Below are 24001 nucleotides of genomic sequence, written 5' to 3' on the forward strand. Positions count from 1 at the left end.
AGGAAGGGGGTGGGGGAACGAAGGGGGCGGGGATTCAGGTGTCCCCCTCCTGCGGGTGCTCCCCACGCCTCACCTTTTTTTTTTTTTTTTTTTTTTAAAGACTCGCACTTGCACCTCTCGGCTTACCTCCGACCGCAGCCGCATCTGAAACCTTCCAGGATTAGCTGGGCCAAGAGGAAGCGCCGGATCAGGAACTTGGTCTCCTGAGCCTCTGAGGCAACCTAGTCCTTAAATAGTCATGTCAGCGCCGGTCAAACGCATCCCCGCGGGGTTAGAGCCGGGGAGGGCCCTGGCAGCAGCGCGGGCACGGAAAAAGCGGGCTGACCCTTTCCCCACACTCCCCCGCCCACGGGCTGCAGCGTTCCGTGTCGCAAGTTTATGTAGTGGCTGCGACGTGCCAGCCTTAGGTTTGAGGCCGAGCCTTCATCCCAAAGTGATGGAACAGAAAGGAAACTACGTAAAGAAAGTCTGGAACTAGGGGACCCTTCGGGTTTTTTTGTTTGTTTTGTTTGGTATGGGTGTTTTGGTTTTGGTTTTTTGATATAAATCATGTCTTCATTGCACCTGTATGTAATCTATATCAGATTGCCCATCGTCTTGAGGAGAGGGGATGAAAGAGAGAGAGGGAGAAAAAAATCGAAATTCAAAATCTTAAATGTTGAAAATTATCATTACATATACTTGGGGAAAAAATAACATGTACCTAAAGAAAAAAAAAAAAAAGGCGTGTCGATTCCACATTTGTGATCTACATCGGATTACTTGCTCTACAAAAATCTGAAATTCAAAATCTTATAAAAAGTTAATGGGGATAATCAGGGAGGTCTAAAGACTGAGGGTCAGAGACCTGAGATCATCCCCATGGTGGAGGATGAATAGATGTTGTAGGGAGATTCCAGCTCTGTCCAAGCCTGGCCAAGAAGGGGCTGGAGGAAAAGACCGTCCCATACATAGCAGAGCTTATCCCTGGTGTAAATGAGAGAGAGGGGGGCCGGGGAAGCGTAGCAGGTCCCAGGCAGTACCCGGTATTGCTAAAGTAAAGACTTTCCTTTGGGCAGTCAGTAGGGTGCCAGTAGGCCACTCCTTTGTGCAACCTACCAACCAGCATGAGACCAACAAGGAAATGAGAAGTGAAGATGCTTAGGAGATGTTACATGGACCCATCGCTACCTACTAGTACATAGACCAAAAACTGCTTGTCTGTGAGGCCTTCGCCAGCTCAGAGTGATTCCACAAGGTCCCAGTAACATCAAGGAAGAAGGAAGAAAAGGGAATGGGGTTGAAACTGATGGTGGTGCTTGGGGCCGCATGACCTGCTTCTGGTATTTTGAAGACATTTGTGGCTATCAGGGGCATTTCTTTGTAGTCCCTCACCCTACTGGTTGCTGGCAACTTGTTGGAGAGCCCTTCAATAGCACTCCTTGGATATTGATAAATCCCATTAATTCTTTTGCTCCTTTGCACAATGTCAACTCTCCAAGGGGATTCCTATATTTTACCAAAGAGGCTTTGGTTCAGTGTGCTCCCAGACTATATGCCCTATGATGCTCCCCATCCAGTGACAGCCCGCACTGTGATGCAAAGCTCATAATGTTGCTTATCCCATGAAATCCAAGATCTATATTGTAGTGTCCATCTCCATTGCCCTGGGCACCCTGACAAGCAAAGAGAAGACAATTGAGACAATAGAATGAGATGGACAATGTATCTGCCCTTAGCAGGAGGCTTTCTTTATCCAGCTTATCTCTCCATTCAGTTGGAAGGCCACCCCCAATGGCAGGGTTGCATGTGAGGAGACTGGGTTTGGTCTTAAAGACTAATGGTTGCTGGACCTTCCTCATGTGGAACCAAGACAGGATTCTCATTATGGACACCATGAGGTCATTCCAGAGCCAAGCAGTCACTGACAAAGAACAAGCTCAAAATATTTATGAGAGAGAAAAAAAGGCCCAGTGAAAACTCATTTACTGCAATAGCCACCTAGTATCAAGCATTGGCTCAAAGAGCCTTCAAACCAAGGAGCTGGAGCTGTGCCTTTCATCGAGTACACAGCAATACATTCACTGGACAGTGAATATCATGAAGAGCATTTCTCTGCTTCACTACTTGGAGATGAGGAAAACCCTGAGCCTGGGGTCAAGAAGCACCAAGCCCTGCTGGTTATACCAGGAGGGGTGGGATTTCAAACCAACTTGGCTTTCTGTTATCAGATTGTGTGTGTGGATAGATAGATAGATAGATAGATAGATAGATAGATAGATAGATAGATAGATAGATAGATAGATAGTTGGATAGCTGATGGATAGATGGATATAGATGCCAATAAGTAGATAGATAAAACTATCTACAGATAGATTTATCTATTTATAGGAATGGAGGGAGGGAAGGAAGAAGGAAGAAAAGAAGAAAGGAAGGAAGCAAAGAAGAAAGGAAGGAAGAAAGAGAAGAAGGGAAGGAAGGAAGAAAATTAATTCTTCAGTCACTTTGTTGAAATTTACAGAGTTGTGACAAAAATCAAACTTGTATGAGAAGAAATAGGATACAGAAGATGTGCATGCAGATCTGTCTTTCAGCCAGTTTTTTGTCTTTCTTCTTCACTCTCTCCTATCCAATTCATCATTAATTGATCTGCCATAGTCATCCTTCTTTGGCAAAGATCTTCTTTCACTAAAAAATCTTCAGTGCTTTCATATTGTCCATGAAATAATATTCAAACTCCTCTGTCTGACAAAGTTGCCCACAATTAAGCAATAATTTACCTTCCCAGGCTGAAATTATTCTCCATATATTAATTGGATATATAAACTTCCATTCCATCTTGAGAATCAGCCTTCTAAGTTTTCCCACATTGGTATCTGATTAATTCACTTTCAATATTTTCTTTCCCCTTTTGTCTACTGAATTCTTTTAAAAATAGATTTTATGGATACTTTGTCTTTATATCAGCTTTATTTCTCAATATGTCCTTTCCCTTTTCTCAAACCAGGGAACCACCCCTTATAACAAAAAGGAAAAAGGAGAGAAAAATATATCAGCAAAACTAACCAATATATCCACCAATTTGGGCATTATATACAGTGAGCCACTTGCATAAGGTCCCACCTCTGCAAAGGAGGGAGATATAATCTTCCATGTCTTCATCAAAGTCATGTTTGCTCTTTTTAATGACAAAGCATTCGGTTTCCATCTTGTCATTGTTCTTTCCATTTATATTGTTGAAGTTGCTAATTTTCCTGATTTTGCTTAGTTCTATATCAGTTCACATAAGTTTTTCTGTTTCTTTGTAGTCTTTATAGTCATCATTTCTTACCAAAACAGTAATATTTAATTTCATTCATTTACTACAATTTATTTAGTAATCCTGTACTACATAAAATGCTGCTATATTTTGGTGTCCACAACTTGCTCTACTTGAGATAGATACCTAATATGTTGTATTAAGATCAAAAGCTATGGACATTTCAGTCACTTTCTTAGGATTATTTCAAATGGCTTTCCAGAATGGCTGAATCAATTTCTATTTCCATCAATAATATATTCGTGTAAGTATAAATACATTAGTGTACTGTTGGTACAGTTGTGAAATTGCACAACTGTTCAGAAAGCCAATTTGAAATTATACCTAAAAAGTCACTAAATTGAATATATCTTTATTCATTGATACCACTAACATATATGTCTCAAAGAAATAAAAGAGAAGAAAAGGATCAAAGTTCAAAAAAACAATAACAGCATCACTTTTTGTTATACCAAAGAAATTGAAGCAAAGTGATTGCCCATTATTTGGGGAACAGCTGAACAATTATGACTTACAAATGTAATGGAATATTATACCAAAAGAAATGACAACAGGGAACAATTCAAAGAATTTAGGAAGATTTGGATAAAATGACATAAAATCAAGAGAACAGAACATAGGGAATAATTTATACAATGAATCTTACATAATAAATGGAAGCAATTTGGAAGTTTAAGAACTATGATAAAACACAATGACCAAAAAAAAAAAAAAAAAAAAAGGAAAAGATTTGTAACAACTTTTTTTGTAGTAGGAAGGAACTGGAAACTGAATGTATGCCAATTAGTTGGAGAATGGCTGAATAAGTTATGGTACAGAAATATTATTGTTCTATAAGAAACCATCAGTAGAATGATTTCAGAAAGGCCTGGAGAGCCTTGTATGCACTGATGCTAAGTGAGTAGAACAAGAAAACATTGTACATGGCAACAACAAAATTATGTGATGTCAACTGTGATGGACATAGCTCTTTTTTTAACAGCAAGGTGATTCAAGCCAGTTCCAATAAATTTGTGATGGAGAGAGCCATCTGTATCCAGAAAGAGAGCTATGGAGACTGAATGTGGATTACAACATAGTATCTTCACCTTTTTTTGTTGTTTGCTTGCTTTTGGGTTTTTTTTTTTCTCATTTTACTCTCTTTGTGATCTGATTTTTCTTATGCAGCTTGATAATTATGAAATATATATAAAAGAATTGTATATGTTTAACATATATTGTTAACATATATTGGATTACTTGCTCTCTGGGGAGGGTGGGAGGCAGAAAAGAAGAAAAAATTTGGAACACAAAGTGTTCCAAAGGTGAATGTTGAAAACTCTTTGCATATATTCTGAAAATAAAAAATTATTATTATTTAAAAAACACAGTGACCAATTAGAACTTTGAAAGACTGATAATCATACTTCTCATCTTCTAGCAAGTGACATACCAGAAGCATTGAATCAGACATATACATTTTACATGTATATAATTTGTGTGTATGTATGTATGTTACTAAGTGGAGCTTATTTTTGTTTGTATAAATGGAAGCCAAATTGCATAGTAGACAACGGGGACTTGCTGTTAGAAAGACCCAAGTTTAATCTTGCCTCAGAAACCTATTAGCTATATGACTCTGGGTAAGTCATTTAATCTGTTTGCTTCAGTTATCCCTTAATAAGTGCTTTCTGGCAAATGCAATGGAATTGTCTCTCATCCTGGAGCCTCTGATTTAATGGCATAGTCTGACTACAATATTTTAAGCATGGCTAGAATGTTAGGTACCAAGCAACCAACCACAAGATTAATATGTTTTCATATCAAGCGTCTTAATTTCCTTTACATCATAATCATTCCATCTCCCCTTTCAAACACAGACGATTATCTTAAAATATTGCTTTGAATGATATGACTATCAGCTAATGCAGAGCAACCTCAAAAGAAGCAGTTGTTAGCTGCTAACCATATCATCCACAACAACCAATAATGTGGTACAAAGGGTAGTAACATTTAAAGGGTCATAAGAAAATGCTGTTCTCACTAGAGCATACCATCCTGATAATTATTCCTTTGTGCCAGCCTTTGTATAATCATTACATATTTGATCTTTTTTTTAAAAAAAAGAATTCTTATTTCTTGATTATAAAATGAGCTGAAGATAAATTCTTCAGGAATTCTGATAATTTTTAAAAATAATCTAAAACATAAGATAAGTGTGATTAGGACCAATAAAAGGGGAACAAGGGAGGTAATTAAATGTATTCTTCTTAGGTCATATGTTGCATAACCCAATAGGTCTATAAAGTTTTGAAGTTCAGTAGAGTGAAGAGCTAAAGTATAAGGTCCTGCTGTTTTCTGGTTTACTAATATGTTTTTATTTAGGTCAGCCAATCACCAAACTATATGTCAAGTAGACAAGGTATGCTGAATCTACATTATACTTGGAACTGCCAAATTGATATTGCTAAAGCTCTTCAAAGGCTTCCTAGTGTTTCCCCCAATAAAATAAAATAAAAAAGCATATAAGGACTTCTAAAATAAGGCCTTACCATCTACTTTTCCAGTCTCATTTCATATTACTCACCTTTATGCACTCTCTTTTCCCCTACCTATCCCCTGTATCCCAACATTCTCTTTCCCATCTCTGTGCCCTCTGAGATATACTTACCTCTTCACCTCTGAATCTTGGAAATCCTAGTTTTCTTCAGGACATGGTTCAGATGCTCTCCCTTAGAGAAGCTTTTTTTTCCGATCCCCTCAAGATGTTCACATTCTTTTCCTCTCAAAGTTACTTGTGTTGTTTTTTATATACTTTCTATTTACTTACCTGTGTACATGTAGGGTCCCTCCAGGAGCATGTAAGCTCTTTGAAAGCAAACTCTGTTTTATTAATATTTTTGCCATGGAATAGGGACTTGTCCTGTGATAGGGAACTCTTAAGTGAGGGAAACTTCCTCTACCAGTTCAGGTTAGCATTGTCTACTTTTTTCCATTTGCAATCCCTTTTTTGCCCAAGAAATTTTTATGTGACCCAGGTATATAAAAAATAAAAATAAAGCATTTGTTGATAATAAATTATAATTTACGACCCTCACATTCAGTTATGGGACCCCCATATGGGGTCACAAACTACAATTTAAGAAACTGGGCACAAGGCCATGGTACCTTATATAGTAGATTATTAATAAATATTAGGTGAATAGAAGTAGGGATAAGACAGACTATATGTGTATGCACACATATCTATCTATATCAAGAATGGTATAGCACATGCCAAAATCTATAAATACACACACACACACACACACACTAAAAATAGTATAGCACACTCCAAAAATCTATAAAAAAATAAAGAGGAAGGAATAGAATAAAGTGTGTTATAAAAGGATGTGTAAATCAATGAGAATGGGATAAGATGTACGGTGTAATAGGAACGGGATAAAGGAGAGAAAGGTGGGAGAAAATAGGGAGGAAATCCAATGGGGAGGGTAAGTAATAACAAGACAAGTTAACAGGTAAAAGTAAAGTAGAAAAGCTAGCAAGGATAGAAAATAAGAGATACACCCAAACAAAATAACAAGGATCAAGAAAAGATTTTTTATTAGAAAAAATAGGGTGGTAATTATTGATCTTGGACAAAGTAAAACTTAAAAAAAGATTTAATCAAGAGAGAAATTACATTAAATCATCCATATTAAAATTATTTTAGATGTAAGTGTATGTAATGTGTGTGTATATATATATATATACATATATATAACTGTGCATATGTGAGTTTGTATGTAAGTGTATATATATGTATGTATATATATACATACATATATATATGTGTGTGTCTGTCTGTCTGGATATATGTGCAGGTATTTGTGTACATATATACATAATATCTGTGTGTATACATATATATACATACATACATATATACATATATCTAAAATATATCTGCTTAACTGCAGCCTTCTTGGGGAAGATAGGAGGAAGGAGAAGGGAAAAAAGAACAAAGCACTGCAAAGAACAAAAGAAAATCTATTCGGAAACAAAGAAAAGATGGATAGTTAAGAATACAATGTCTTCTATTATATATGCTTTCTTGAAATGGAAGTTTATTGTTACATATTTTGAATTTTTGCCAATTTCCTGCTGGGAACACACGACAATGTTTTTATTTGTTTTTTTTCCTATTTTCTTTTTTCTCATTTTGCATTTAAATTTTATCTAAATAAATACAGTAAAAAAAAAGGCAAATGATAAAAGGATGAGCCTACAATTTATTAACACAGTTTCCATATTTAAGGTTAGACTTTATTTTAAGGCAAAGAATAATCACAGGTTTTATATTAACAAGGTGGCTATTTGTACATGGGTGTGTTTCACTAGTAAGCCAACATTATAACACTGCTTTAAATACTATAAACTCCAGTTTCTATTGGATTATTATATACAGTACAAAACTAGTATAGAAAACACATAGGAAATATCACAGTGTTTTATAACATTATAATAGTAGTTTGTGAAACAATAAGGTGCATTTTCTGCAAAAGCAGAATTAACCTTGGTTCTAAAGAACTATATTCTACTATGGCTGGAAGCAAACATTACAGTTAGAAGGGAAATAATATTAGGCTGTAACTCTCACTTTCTTATTCTGTGAATAATCAATACAAGAATTTAGGATGTGATCAGTATTAGGATGTGATTACAGTATTTTTAAATTCCTTCTTTCAGAAATGTCCTTAGACTCAGGTCTATAATTTATACCTGTATATGTTGTTTTGTCCTTGAACATGTATCTGCTAGGTACCATATATGTTCATTTTCCCCTCTGGCAGATGCAGCTATTTAATTTAATATGCAATTAATTGCATTTCTCTGACAGGACAGAAATACTAAAGAAATTGTTTTATATTAGATTCTGGACAACAGACCTCTATGATCCTTATGTTTAAAAAAATTGATGTGTCAATATGTAACTTTTCAGTATACTTGAAACTACTGCTGTGTTATAAAATGCATTTAATTCAGCAATTTAGGACATTGTGGAATATAGTAAAGGATCTGGCAAAGTGTTTGTTAGGTTTAGACGCAATTGCTATATATCTATTTTTGAATGTACCTGTAAGTACTCAGAAATAATTTGTTGAGTTGTTTCCAAGATAGCCCAAGGCCTTTTGCTTCTACAAAAAGGCATTAGTAGAAAAAAGCATATGCCAATTACCTTGCAAAAAAGTAATTGAAAATTTGAATTATATAATACAGAACTAGTGTTAGATTTAGCATTCTAATGTACATTAGTAGGATTTTAAAATAAGAGCTAATTCTTATTTGACTATTCATTGATTATTTCTACAGTTATATATGTATATATCTGTTTATTTAAGTATACATATATAATTATAGGTATATATATTTTTCTTAAATATTGTTAATTTTGACTTGTGTCCCAATGCAAATATATTACAAGGGATGTAATTTTATCATGAATATTATTCTTATTGTTATTAATCATGTGAACAATCACATTAATAGTAAATCTTAGATATGAATAGATATGTGAGTAAAGCTAACTACAAATTATTCTTTTATAGTCACGATTTTGTGGTCACAATTAATTACCTGCCTTAGCCTACTACTACTACTACATATGACATATTCATAGATTGTTTGATACCCTGTGTCTATAATTAGTTCTGTAAAAATATTTGTGAATGAAGCAAATTCTGTGCTAATGTTTTGGAAATTTTCCATTCCTATCATAGGTTAAGATGTAGCATTGCCATACAAGCCCTGAGTATTTCTGGCATATGGCTTTTGGTATAATTCAATTATAAAATATTCATTTTCTGGGTTTTTGTCGGGGTAAGTTTGCTATAATAATTCAAAAGAATATAGCACTAACTTACTCATTCTTCACACTGATGATATTATATAATGCCTCTTTTACTATCCTATTTCAATTTGCAAATAGGTAATGGGGATCTGCCCCATCCATCTTTCTGAGCATAAGGCCATTAGATATTCAAAGATGGAAAGTGTTGTCTTTTTTTGAAAAAAATATCATGATAGAGGCCTCTGTCAGATTGATCCTAGAACTAATTTTTCCTTTGGTCACTATAATTTTACTTCTGTGAAGGTCTGAATAAAAATGAAATTTAATTGAAGAAAAGCACAGAGTTGCTTACAACTGTTGCTACCTTCAGAGGGTATCTCTAAAAGGGAAAGGTTAAAAAACAAGAGATGGATCTGATCATTTTAAAAAACCCTACTCTGAAGAGTTACTATTCATATAATCAAATGCATTTATCATTAACAAATGGAGATTAAAAAAACTAAAGAAATCTGAATTGAAATTATAGTTCCTGTTAAAATCAAATTATAACAAAAATAATTTGCTGATGATTGCCAACAGGCATAAGTAGCATATAGTTCCTTCAGACTAATTCTATTGCATTTTCTACTTCATATGTTATACATAATAACAATGCACAAAGGTAAACACCATAAATTAACATTACAGACAACATATAGTAAAACATCAACAACCAAAGCTGCATTTTCTACTAGATTTCTATATGCCTTATGTTTACATCAATACACATTAAGATGTTTCATATTTAATGTCCATAAGAAGTTGTCTTCTTCCTCCCACCACCACTCTCTCTCTCTTTAGAATATTGAAATTGCAAAGGAAACACAGAAAAATGAGGTTATTTTGGAAATTAATAAAGGCCTAAGTCTGTAGATCTATTATAAATATTCAGATGATTCAATCATGTTTATAAAACTGGGGATTGTCAGAGCTGAGACAAATTTAAGGTGTACGAAGAGTTTCTAGTTTGATTGATAGTGACAAAAAATGATGCTTTGACCTCTGGGGAAATTGAGGGGTACAAAGGAAGAATCCAATGTCTTTCTTTTAGCAATCCAATTCCAGGATACCTTTCCCAGAAATCAGGTAAAACTATTACTGTGAAAACTGGCACAGTATTTGTGGGAAATTGTAAGGAGGGGGAGAAAAAAAGTGGAGGGAAGGAGGAAAATGAATAAAGAGCTGAATTCAAACATTTAGGTACAACATATAATGAAAACGTGTGTTCTAAAATGTTCTGGGGCTATGACATAATTTACAGTGATGTCTTTAAAATCACAAGACCCTCCCATTTTAAAGGGAAAGGAATCAAATGTCCTCTAGTGATCTAGAAAAATTATGTGAGGTGAAAGACTTTCCTTGTTAATAAAGGAAGAGAAAGGTAGCAGTATGCTCAAAAATCTCAGAAGTACTTCACATATAGTTGAGAAGTCTAAATTGAAACTACATAATGGGAAGCACTTCAAGTGACTAGTTTCAGTCCCATTTTGTTCCCTTCTGGCATCTTCTTTTTTTTTTAACTTGAGAAAACCTTACTGCAGTAGATCTACCCTCACTTCACTGGAATGATAGTCAGATTTCTGCAAAAAATATCCCACAAAAGAGACTAACAAATACAAGAACATCAGAATCAGTTATTATGTGACTTTGGACTATAAAATATGGGTGGAAATATCTGCCCCATTTTCCTCCCAGGTTGTTATGACCAAATTTGCTAATATATATGAAAGTGCCTCATAAATGAAGTTCTCATTATTTTTTATTATCCTTTAAGGAGATAGATTGAAATATGATATGGGCACTGAGACATTTAATTTAGTAATAAAAAAAATTAGAACTATATGTTAAAGTAAGAAGCCAAGTTTTCTTTATTAAAGAAACGAGTAGACAACTTTTATTTTCTCATTTGTATGGATTTTTGTTTTAGCAGGAGCTAAAGCCACATTTGAACTTGAATCCATACAAATGGAAAAATATGGCAAGATACCAAGAATAGAATGACCAAAAAAATGAAAACATTCCTTATCCTCAAGGTGTTCATATTCTATTGGAAAATAATTGCTCAACTCCAAATGTATTCATTAGAGAAACAAGAAGATGAATTGAAATTATTGCTGACATTAAATAGATCAAGAAACAGATACATATGTGTATATATATATACATATGTATATATATGTGTGTGTATACATATATGCAAATATATACATATATATATGTTTGCTGTCGATTCTAATCCTGTTTTTGATAATTGAAAAGGTACTGTTTTTTTTTGGGGGGGGCAAGGCAAACAGGATTAAGTGACTTGCCCAGGGTCACATGGCTAATAAGTATTAAGTATCTGAGGTCAAAATTGAACTCAGGTCCTCCTGATGATTCCAGAGCTGGTGCTCTATCCACTGCACCATCTAGCCCCTGGATTTTTTTGATCAGAGAATGAGAACTTTCCCTATTTGCCCAAACAATGATAAAAATCGAATTTAATTTCACCATTTCACTGGAGAAACTAACATTTTCCAATTGTCTAAAGCATCTTCTTCTCTATTTTTTTATGAATGGTTTTGGATTCTGTTAATTGTTTTGTTTAAGTTGTCCTGATTCATTCTTGCTCTGATAGCTCAAATTCTTTGCAAATAGGAGGAGAATAAATCATTAAATATAAATAAATAAGTAAATACTTGACAGAGACTTCCTCAAACTTCTGAAATACAAAGTGGGTTTCTCTTGACTGTGAGCCATGATGTTTTTCATGGTTCTATTTCCTTTCTCTGTTTTTATCTTCTTTATCCATTTAAAACTTACTAATTCATTTGGATCAAGTAACCAAGGAGAAGAGATCTGAATAGCAAACTAATTATTTAAGGGTGATACAGACACACAATTGGTAACTAATCCAGGTCTCCAGAGACATGTCAAATTTGGGCTTTGATTACCTGTCAGACAACTCTCTGGCCTGAATTCACCTCAGCAGCCAAACTCAATGAATGCCTGTTTCAGGGATCCCTTTCGCTGGCACAGTTAGGAAAAGGGATAGTATTGTTCTATGTGGTTTAATACACGCTTATTAAACTGAATGGAATTGAATGATTCTGCAGAATGGGTGTGCAGCCTTCTAGTAGGTTCTGGTGCAGACTGAATACTTTGCTCCCAGGGAAACAAATATTTGCATTTTAACAGATCTCCATCTATGCAGGAATGATTTCTGCCTAAGCAAATATCTTTTATGAGAATAAGAAAATTGTGTGTATGCTATGCACAAACAGAAACTCTATGGAAACAAGTCAGGAGTGAGGAACCAAAGTTTAAAAGCTTATTATGAGCATGCACAGTGTGGGGAAGGGAGATCTTATCATATTTTTGGACTTTTTTTTTTAAATCCCAAGAGCAGTGTCATGTTTGGAATATTGCATACACTAAGAAGACTGGCATTTCATGGAAAAGCATATTTGGAGCTTAAATGAACATGGCTCTTTTTCTGTATCTAATAGACACAGTAAAAATTGGAATTAATTGGAAATATATATATATTTGTAAAATCCTCTTAGTTTCAATCACAAATAAACATATTTTACTTGTCTACTATCAAGTATATTCAAAGCCATTGTGATTTACTGTCTAAAGAAACCAAAATGACAAGGAATGAATTGATTGAAGCATGGGAGCTCATTAAGAGATGAGTCAAAGAAAAAGCTCAAATTCAAGCAACACTAAGAAATGCCATTAAGCTAATAATTACACTGCATTATAGGGAACATCAGGAAGGGATAGTATTACCTTACTCTCATTTACTTGATTGAGAAAATGCCCTAATAGATATAACTAAACAACTGAACCACTTCCAAAATCAAAACCATACTGTCCACATTAGAAAGGAAGAAATCAAGGTTTCCCAGTACTAAACAGTGATCAGTGAATAGCAAAACTGAAGGGGGGAGGGAGTTTGAGATGATTTACAACTTTATTTGGGGAAAACAAATATAGTAGTAGGATGGGCTGTCTAACTACCCTGATCTAAATGGAATATAAGGTATTATTTCATTCCTTTGCTATGATTCCTCAGAAATCAGATTTTAAAATCTTTCTTGACTAATATTGAATAATATTAGACTTGTACCTCTAGTTGTGAAAAAGCATTTAAAAGCTTCTAAAGACAACATTCTCTAATTCCAGAAGACATACTGTTACACAAAAGACAAATCTTTGGTTATTAAAACAAGATTGATCAAATTGAAATATTTTACAAGTTTAACGTATCATAGTTCCCTAGAATTAACCTCCCCCACTATGTTCTTGCAAAAACAAAATAAAGTTCCTTATCTTGAAGAAGGGTACTCACCCAGATAAAGAATGAAATAATGGAGAATTCCAAGCTGGTAACGTGAAGTTTTCATGAAAAATTTTTAAAAGTTTAAAAGTAGTTATAGGAAAAGTATGCTTTAATTGAGTGTTATTTGAATGTTTTGCAGATTTCTGCATAACAGGTTTTAAGTTGTGTCCAAGAATTTCCTAATACCCAGTAATTGAAACTACTGTTTGAGGTAATATGTATAGGTCTGTGTTTATAAATATGAATATTCAATTATAGAAAAAAGAATTACATTAAAATTTAGTGTTGTTTATAATGAATAATAACTAATGAGTAATGAGAAATAAATAACTAAAATGCAACGGAAAACAAGTTATTAAATATAAGGTTTGCCTAGAAATACTGTTTTTTCTATTGAAAATTAAAATAGTTGTTAAGAGAATACAGTAACATAGAAAAGAGCAGTTAAAAAAAAACAATTCTGAAGAAATGTAATGATCCATTTTGACTTAAGAGACCAGATAATTAAATATATTTCTCTGTCAAGAGGTAAGGAGCCCCATGTGTAGAAAGCTAAATATCCAACTGGGAATAGTCACTATATTAATTGGCTTTGCTCAGCTATTTAGCTATTATGACTTTGATGGAAAGACAGAAGTCATTTATTTCTTAGGGAAAGAACATGGTACATTGAAAATGTTTAAAGCCAGATCATATAGATTTGATCCCATCTCTCAGGCTTACTACCTGTTTGGCTTCAGGCAAGTCAATTAACCTGAGCTTCAGTTTTGTCATCTGTAAAATAAGGAATAGGAACTACATGGCCTCTCTTCCAGTATTAAATCTAAGGTCCCAAATTCAAGCTAACCTATTACCTGGAGCAAGTGGTTGTATAAACAACTTTCTTTCATATGCTGTATCTTATCAGTTCCTTTTGCACAATTGCAGTGTCTTATCATTTGCAATAGCACTGAATTTTATATTTTGTAGATTCTCCATTATAAATGTCTATTGTATTGAATTCTAAAAATATAGGTGTGTTTTCAGTTTTCTCACCACCCTACTGTAGAAAATTGATCATCACAAAAGTGTACAGATAAAGAGAAAAAGAAAAACAATTTATAAAATGGCAACAATTCTATACAAACAACTCTGAAGAATTTGATTTCTGATCAATGCAACCACCAATCATAATTTCTGTGGACCCACAATAAAGCACATTAACCACTCCCCCAACAAAGAGGTGATGGACTCGGGATATAAAATGAGACATTTATTGAACATAGCCAATATAGGAATTTTTTTTTTGCTTGACTGAATATTTGATATGAGTTTTTATTTATTTTCCTCGCTAATAGCAGAGGAAGGTGGGAAAGAAAGAAAACAGATTTTTATTGATTAAAAAAGATTAAATAATAAAGTACATGGGTGCATTAAAAATCCTGTAGTGGCCTATACTGTTTTGCAACTAAGTCTGTACTAGAACTGTTTTAAGATTTCTATGTATTCACAGCAGGGTTTAAACTTCCCTGACAGCTTGTCTTTAAAGTTTTGGAGCAATTCATTTATTGAATAGATGCCTAGGGAGAGAAGTGAAACAGTCTAAACTATTAATTTTACTGAGAGCAGTGTTTTATCTAGGTTCACCATGTGAAGTCTTTTTTGGTCTCTGAAGACACTGAGTCATTATATCCTACCAGAAGCTAATAAAAACATGATCCTGCAATTGATTACTCCAGTACTGAAATGGGGATTTGATGAATAGTTTTAAAATTCAACTAATATCCTAAAAGATATTATTACACACTTAAAATAATTATTAAAAATATTCTTATGCCTCATTGCTCTCAAAATCCTTCAAGGTCCACCTTGTTCCTGCTTTTCTGAGCAAGAAATAACCCCTGTCTCCTTTAATCTTTCACTTCATCTTGCTAGACCTCTTCAATGCACTTTCTGATAGTTTAATTTGTATTATATTACCGTGTACAATTTCCATCCCCTTTACCAGACTGTAAACTCCTGAGAACAGGGACTGAGGTTTTTCTTTTTTATTTGCATACTAACACCTTCTTCTATGGTGCCTTGCACAGAGTAGAAGCTTCACAAATGTTTGTTGAATTAAAATTCAATTACTAGACAATACCCTTAACACATCAAAACAGAGAAAAGTACTTGATAAAGACACTTGCTACATTTGCTAAGCTAAAACAGTTTATGTGCATTTCTACTTGTTTTAGTGAAAGGGAAAGGGATCATACACTATGAGGTTGAAGGGAACTTAACATCTCTGGGTTTAGAATTAATTGTGAAATCATTTTTTCAAAGTGCCCAAGGAAATGGTATAAATGCAGGCTTTGGGCAGACATATCTATTCTGTAAAAATAACATTTCCATAAGTATAGAACACAAGACTTAAAACAACAAGATATTGTTTTTTCATCCATCAGAAAGCTTTACCCTTTTTCAAAACTGTCATCCCTAGAAGTCTTTGATTGTCTTTGTTCTTGGATTTAAGGGTGGGGAGCTCCCACAACTGTTTAGCTCTCTAGGACCTCCATATTTTTTATATTTTCATATTCCATATTCACTTGTTTTTCTGTGCTACCAACTGGAAGGTAATTCATGTTTCTCCCCTTTTTCCTTATTTATGATCTCGTTTGTTCCTTAAAACAGAGAAACTTCTAAGCTTATAAGAAATGTAATTTTTTTAAAAAAGATGCAGTTTCCCTCTCCAGTCTAGCATCATTTGCCATGACTAGAACCCCCAACATGTCTGTCTCCCTCCCACCGCTGCCCCCATCCCATACCCCAGCAACATTAAGGCTAGTGGTAGTGATACCGCTAAGTCTGGCTTATGTATAAATTGCCTTCCTTGTATGCTAAAGGAAAATCCCAGATGCTTTTGCACGGTCTCACTGGTGATTGTCATCTTCTAAACAAAAACGCTGAAGAGAGGGAATTCAGCCTCACCAGGCTGGAGCAGATCAATCAGAAAGCACACGGTTCCGGAGAAACCTTCATACAGACTATAGATGCTCTCCAGGACCCGGGAACCAGCTTTGAACTCTTCCGTAAACAAGAACTCTGCAAACCTGAGAGAGAAAGAAAATAAAAAACATCAATAATTTGCTAATGAGAATTTCCACATTAGAAGCCTTTGGGTTATTTGTTTCATGTACTTGGGCTGTGTTAACATCTAGTGAATTCAAGTTTAATTATTTCCTTTCCACAGAGATGAGGGAAAAGCTGTTTTTCTTGTGAAATAAGGGTTTGGCTATTATCTTTGCTTCCACTTAGAAAAAATGGAATTAGATTTGGGAAAATAAAAGATAGCCAGGTGATTTAATAGGCAGAATGGTAGATCTGGAATCTGTAAGAGCTAAATTCAAATTTAGCTTCAGGCAACTTATAAATTGTACAATCCTGGGCACATCATCTAATCTCTCCTAGTCTCAGGTTCCTCATCTGTAACATGGGGATAATAATAACATTTATCTCTTGGGGTTATTGTGAATGTCAAATGAGATATTTGTAAAGCACTTTACAAATTTTAAAGTGCTGCATAAATGCTAGCTATCATAATAATATAATAACATTAATAAATAACATATATGGGATATTATTAATATATAATATTATAATAGGGAAAGGAACAAGGTACTATGAGGTTGGAGGGAACTTAATATTTCTGGATTTAAAGTTTATTGTGCAATCATTTCTTCAAAGTGTCCAAAACAATGGTGTAAATACAGACTCTAAGCAAAAATATCTGCTCAATAAAAATAACAAATGTTTGTAAGTAGGGGATACAAGTCTTAAAAGAATCAAGATTTTGCCTGTGTGTGAAGATATTTGCAAATTGTTATTATTGATGATGATAATTTTATTATGCCTTTTGACCAAAAGAATCCATTGCCAGCCATATATCCTAAGGAGATCATTAATAAAAAGATAAGTCCTACTATATACACCAAAATATTTACAGCAGCGTTTTCTTTGGTTATCAAAGAAATAGAAACAAAGTAGATGACCATTGTCAGAACTGGGGTATGAATGTAGGTCCTATGTCTTGAAATCTAACAAAATAATTAAATAACTGCTGCTATGTTTTGTACCAAACTATCATTTTTATCCAAGCAAATCTAAGTAATTTCATTGTTTACAAAGCAAGGCAACTTGATATTCCATGATAACTCTTTCGCCCTCAATTCAAGCAGAAAAGAAGTAGCCATAGTTTGTTCACCCCAATAGCAGTAAGTTAATATTATAAATGTTTCTTTAAAAAGAAATTTGTCACCTTCCTCTGGGGACACTTTCATTGTAATTGGTAGGGAATCTGTTACGAGAAAAGGTTCCAGGTTACTTTAGGATCTATTCTTCAACAATAGGGATATGTGCTCTTAAAATAAGACAAGTGTTGAAACTTATTTATGGTATCAAATTTTGCTGTTGAGTCAGTTCAAAATGTCTGATTCTTTATGACTGCATTTGGAATTTTCTTGGCAAAGATGCTGGAATGGTTTGCCATTTCCTTCTCTAGCTTATTTTACAGATGAGGAAACTGAGGTAAACAGGGTTACATTGCTTGCTCAGGATGACTCACCACGTAATTATCTGAGGCTATATTTGAACTCAGGTCTTCCTGACTCCAGGCCAGGTACTCTATCCACTCTGTCACCTAACTGCCCTTTGTGGCATCAAATCCCAACACCAAAACCAGACAAGACATATTTTGATTTTTTTTAAGAGAAAAAAAATGATCAGTATGAAAATATTTCACGATGGAGACACAATCATAATGAATTAATTTGGAAATTTTGTTGTTGCTTTTTCTTTGTTCATTGCCTGGACCACTTTGTTCTTTATAAAGAACAAAAGAAAAAAGGTAATTGATATATTGGATGCTAAAAAGCTTATGGGAACTTTTTCCCATTTAAACAGCATTTGCTCAAATGTCATGTTGTTTAACAACTTCATAAGGAGTTATATAAAAGATTCATTAGCTATTTTATCTTGTTAACATTTGGGCTTTCATGAAAACTACTTAAAGTAAATAGGCAAGACCTTTCCAGTAATTTCAGAAGATAGAAAGGGATTCTGTTTGAATCTATTTTGGATCATTTGTTTTTATTTTGCATGTGCTGCAATATGTAAATGGTTTAGCCATTTTGAGTTTCATATGCATTCTTTGTTTCTAATGGAAGAATTTTAATCGAAGAAGGATAAAAGAAAAAAGATCATAGATAATTTTCTTTAATATCTGTGACAATATTGAGAAGCACAAATATAATAAAACATGCCAAGCAGTATTTCTATTTTCCTGAAGAAGGACCAAAAGCACAGGAAAAAGGCTCATATGAAATAGAAGCAGAACAAAATCATGTCAGCTTAGACTATTGTTTATACCATTGAGTCCATTAGGATATATGTTATGTATCAAATAATGCTGCATGACGGTACAGAATTTCTTATCTTCATCTCTTCAGTCCATAATATCTTAGGGGAACTGCCTCATTTGCAAGGCTAATCCCCCTATCTGAGAACCTGATGCTCTCTTCTTCCATTTTTATAAGTGCTTTGCACTATGAATTATTCTCCATCTCTTAATTTCTCCCCTTTCCTTGACTCTTTTTCTTCTGCTTACAGCTCAGTGCTGACCGAATATTCATGTGAAGGGCCAGAATGCAGCAAGACCAGGGGCAGATAAAGTCTATTACTGTAGATTAGTCTATTACTGTAGATTTTTTCCCTTCCACACATTTGCATAGGAAAGCAAAAGAGTTTGGAGTAAGAAATCACTGGTCAGCCCTAAAATCTGCTCTTCCTCCCTTTTTTTTTCCTTGATAAAAGTAGTAATTAAATAATGGTGACTGGGAACAGTTAGCAATTGAGAAGTTAAATAAGCAATTAAAAAGAATTTCAGACATGGTCTCCTGTTGGTGACCAGTAAAAAGATTTCAATAAAGCAGCTAGGTGGTGAAGTGGATAGAGTGATGGCTGGAGTCAGGAAAATGAGTCTTCCTGTTCAAAACTGGCCTCAGACACTAACTGTGTGATCCTCCACAAATCTGTTACCCTTGTTTGCCTCAGTTTACTCATCTGTAAAATGAGCTGGAGGAGGAAATGGCGAATCACTTCAGTATCTTTGCCAAGAAAACTTCAAAGGGGATCATGAAGAACTGGACAAGACTGAAAAACAACTAATCAACAAGACTTTAAATCTATAGTCTCTGGTTACCTAGAGTGAGCCTGGGTCTTTATTTCACAGGGCATGTTAGTTGAAACAAGGGACTTCCTCTTGGAAAGAATATGTTCATTCTGGCCAAGGCTCAGAGAAATAAACAGATCCTTATGGGGAGAAACCTTTGAGGACTTTTTTCTAGTTTGATGACAAATTGTGATGTATTTCTGCTGTCTCTCAGGGAGGGATGGCAGAAAATCCTCTGGGTTTGACACTAATAGAACAATGGCAGAGTCCATAAGGAAAAGGTGGACTCTCTGCTGGGCAATTTAGCTGAAGAAAGAAATTGGAAATAGAGCAAGTCTCTGTAATATAATATAAATATAGTATAGTAATATAATCAATAAATATACTATAACAAATATAATATAATGTAAAGGACAAAAAAATAATACCAAGCAGTGGCCAGAAAAGACTAGCATGAAGCAACATTTAGCCAAGACTTCCTATCAGACAGAGATGGGACACTGTGCAAGACGAGCAGAAGGCAGGTCTGGTAGGAGATCAGCAAAGAGCAAGAGCAGAAGAATGTCGTTTGTCTTTTGTTTCTGAGAACCAGTGACATCATGGTATGATGTCCTGACTCGCCCCACACTGGATTTAAGTGAGGCAGAATTGCACATTCTCTGCTCCTGAGTCATTGAAGTCCGCTGGTAAGGCAAAAGTCAGAATGATTGGCAATGACCCAAAAAGCAGGGGATGACCTCAGTGACATAGATGCTTGACCAAGCTCTAAGTGCTCCACAATACCTACTGTGTGTGCAAAAACACACAAGGACATATCCATATACACACACTCATATGTGTGAATGCATATCTATATGTATATATATATATATATGGATATGGATCCATATTCATGAGTGTGTATATACATTCAGATACATATATTCCATATACATATACATGTGTGTAAATATATAATATGTATAAATATAAATATAATATAAACATATATATATAAATATTTACACACATAGAAATTTACTCTCATAAACATATGAATGAAGCCCTGACCTGAAGTCAGGAAGTCGATTTCAAATCCATATTACTTGTATGGTGTCCCATGGTAAAGAAAAGACTTTTTTAGCTTGTAAGATAAAAGAATTTAGAGCTTTATTCCAGAAAAGAATTTGGGGCAAGGATGCTGAAGTTTGGGCTATTTTGCTGCATTTCCAATTCTACTGCTCAATGGGCAGATTGAAGCAAGTCTTTACAAACACAAAATTAAATGAATGGGGACAATGTCCAAAACACACATAATTCACTAGCAGATTAGAAATATATCCTTCATTCTAACCACTACATGAGTATCCTTCCAAGTTAATCAACACTTTAACCTACTATCATATAACTTTTTTTTTTACTTAAAACTTTTTATTTTCAAAACATATGCGTGGATAATTTTTCATCATTGATCCTTGCAAAAACTCTCATTCCAAATTTTCCTCCTTTTCCCCCACTTCCTCCCTTAGATGGTAAGTAATATGGTTATCATATAGCTTCTTTAGGAGAATTCAGGGAACCTCTGAGAAAAATCAAGATATGAATTCTAAATTGAATGAGTCAGATTTTAAATGAATCATCATTTTTACTGATTTCTAAGTTATTTTCTCAGTTAAAGAACAGAAAAAGAAAAAGGAAAGGTGCCATAATTATTATGGCATGAGATCCAAAGTGGAAGGATTTTGAATCTTGAATAATTGTAATGTGAGGGAGGAATTTTTGTAAGAATAAAAAATATGTGAATAAGATGAAATGTTGAATTGTAAGAAACAATGAATTTGATGAACACATGGAAAAACTTAAGTGAACTGATATTGAGTAAAGTGAGTAGAACTAGGAAAACAATATACACAATGATTATAATGATGTAAATGAGAAAAATAACAAAAAAAATTTGAATGCTGCAAAATTACAATGATCCAACTTGACCCCCCCCCAAAAAAAAAGATATGAGAAGATACTTTTTGCTGATTCCTTAAAAAAGCCTAATCGAACTTAATGATAGCTGGTTGTCCAAAAAACGAATTTAAGTTCAACTTTAAATTTAACTCAAGTACTACTAAACCTAACAAATTTAAATGATAATCAAAAGGGGGACATCTCTTTTGATATGTAAACAAACTTCTTTAGAAGATAATGAAAATTTTGCAAAAACATAGGGGTTCATGGGTTTGAATTGTTTTTTTGTTGTTATTATTATTTTTTTTTAGTTCTGCTGAAAGTTGAGTTGTTCTTTTTTTGATCTTCCTTTTTTCTTATTATAAAGAAGGGATGACTCTGGGAGGAGAAAAAAGATTGAGAACAGTATTTAATGTAAAACCAAAAAGTTATCAATAAAACATGTTTTTAGTACTACTCAATTTTTTAAAAAGCTATACATTATGCTTCTTATCCAGAAAGCAAATAATGAAAAAATCCCCTTCTCATTTACTAAGATAGAGGATTATAAACATGATTTGATTCAGTCATTGTCTGTTCTGTATTTTCTTCGTTGGTTAGAAGGAAGCTTAGTCTCAAATTGGAAGAAGTTTTACTTTTTTCATTTTGGATTTTTTCCCAAGAAATGATTGTGATGTGGGAAGGAAGAAGTATTACAAAACATTTTTGATGATCTGCTCTTTTCCTCTTTTAAAAATTGTAATGACTTTTATCAACATTTTTTTTATTTATCATATCTGTTTTTAAATATATCCCTTGCCTATGCCCTACCTGTTAAAACATCCCTTGTAACAAAGATTAGTAAGAAGAAATATAGCAAGCAAAAGAGCCAATACTTGATTATTTGAAAATATATGCAACATTCCACATCCATACCACCTGAGCAGTGAAAGGAAGAAGGGTACATTTTTACAGTTTTTTGAGGTCAAGTGTGTTCATTGTAATTACGTAAAGTGCCATTTTATTTTGGGTGTGTGTATGTGTGGGTGTATTTATGTTTAATTTATTGTGTACATGGTAAAAAAAAACTTTTTAAAAGTTAAGTTTCCAAAACCCAGAAGATTTAGCACAGGAGGAAATGAACAAACAACAATTATAAGGCATTTGTGTAGAGGAAGAACTGATAAGATTAGTTAAAAAAAAAAAAAAAGAGAGAGAGAGATTTTCCCGTGGTTCTTCATTAGCATCTGGGAAAGACTTCTAGAGCTCAGTAGTAGGGAAGGCCTTCTGCTATTATTGGGGAGGGGGGGATAATGGGGACCTTGAAGGCACATTAGGAAAACCTTCAGAAAAAACTGAGTTATTCTTGGAACCATGTCATCAAAACCACAGAGAAAGAGTCCATAGACCACTCACCTTTGAACTTTCAGCTTCTATCTAAAAGAACATTTATAGATAGAAAAATATTGCCCATTGCAAAGTCTGCTTCTCTTTGATTTCTTAATGTCATCCTCAAATAATATTCATCTTTATCTAACTGCTTCTTCTAATTATAAGAATTCAACAGCACAATTATATAAGTTTTTAAAGCAAAAAAACAGAAATCCCTCTCCCTATTTTTATTTCTTTTCCATCTTCCTTATAATGGTACATTCCTTCTCCACACTCCAGTTATTGTTTAAGGTATTTTTTTTTGTCTCTTTCTGTCTATGTGACCTTTAGATAAGAAAGCAACCTGTCACTTTAATTCATTTCTGTGTGTTGTCTACTATTGTACCATGGACAGACAGCATTTGATTGACCAACATGAAATAGTAACCACAGGACAGCTGTTACCGTGGACCCAAAGGACAAAATCTGACTGCTGTGATGGGAAGCTTTTTTGACAGTGTCTTCATGGATATTAAGTGTTAAATGAGTATGAGATGGAGCTAATCTTTCAGTCTAAATGAAACTTTCCCATCAAATGCAGGGATGCCTAATGCAGTAAAGCTTTGGTTATCTGATTCTTTGAGGAGGGAGACATAATATTAAAAAGCTTAATTTTCTGGATCACAACACTCCTGAGTGTGATCTAAACTACATTAAAATGTAGTTCCTATCTAATTTTAATGTATTAATCTACTATTCATGTATACATATATGTATGTATTCACAAATATATTTATTATTATTATATGTTATATATTAATATATCATTATATTACATTATTATAATATATACATATTATATATATATTTTATTATTATAAATTATGTATTACTTATTAAATTACAAATATATATATGTGTGTGTGTATCTGTTATGTATATAGGCATATATTATATATATATATATATATATATATATATATATATATATATATATATATGTATGTATATGCATATGTATATGTGATTTTCTAAGGCAGCTAAGTGATGCAG

The 24001-nt window shown here is 33.8% G+C and overlaps 1 protein-coding gene across 1 annotated transcript in view; it reads right to left on the reverse strand.

The window, feature by feature from the left end:
* Window positions 1–7560: 7560 nt before the first annotated feature.
* Window positions 7561–24001, reverse strand: part of LANCL3 (LanC like family member 3) — a 109452-nt gene continuing 93011 nt past the window's right edge. The window contains 1 exon segment of the mRNA XM_074300848.1: window positions 7561–16544. Coding sequence (XP_074156949.1) covers window positions 16385–16544 — 160 coding nt within the window. The 3' untranslated portion in view covers window positions 7561–16384.

Source organism: Sminthopsis crassicaudata, chromosome 3, assembly GCF_048593235.1.
Source record: "Sminthopsis crassicaudata isolate SCR6 chromosome 3, ASM4859323v1, whole genome shotgun sequence".
In the NCBI taxonomy this organism is placed as follows: domain Eukaryota; kingdom Metazoa; phylum Chordata; class Mammalia; order Dasyuromorphia; family Dasyuridae; genus Sminthopsis; species Sminthopsis crassicaudata.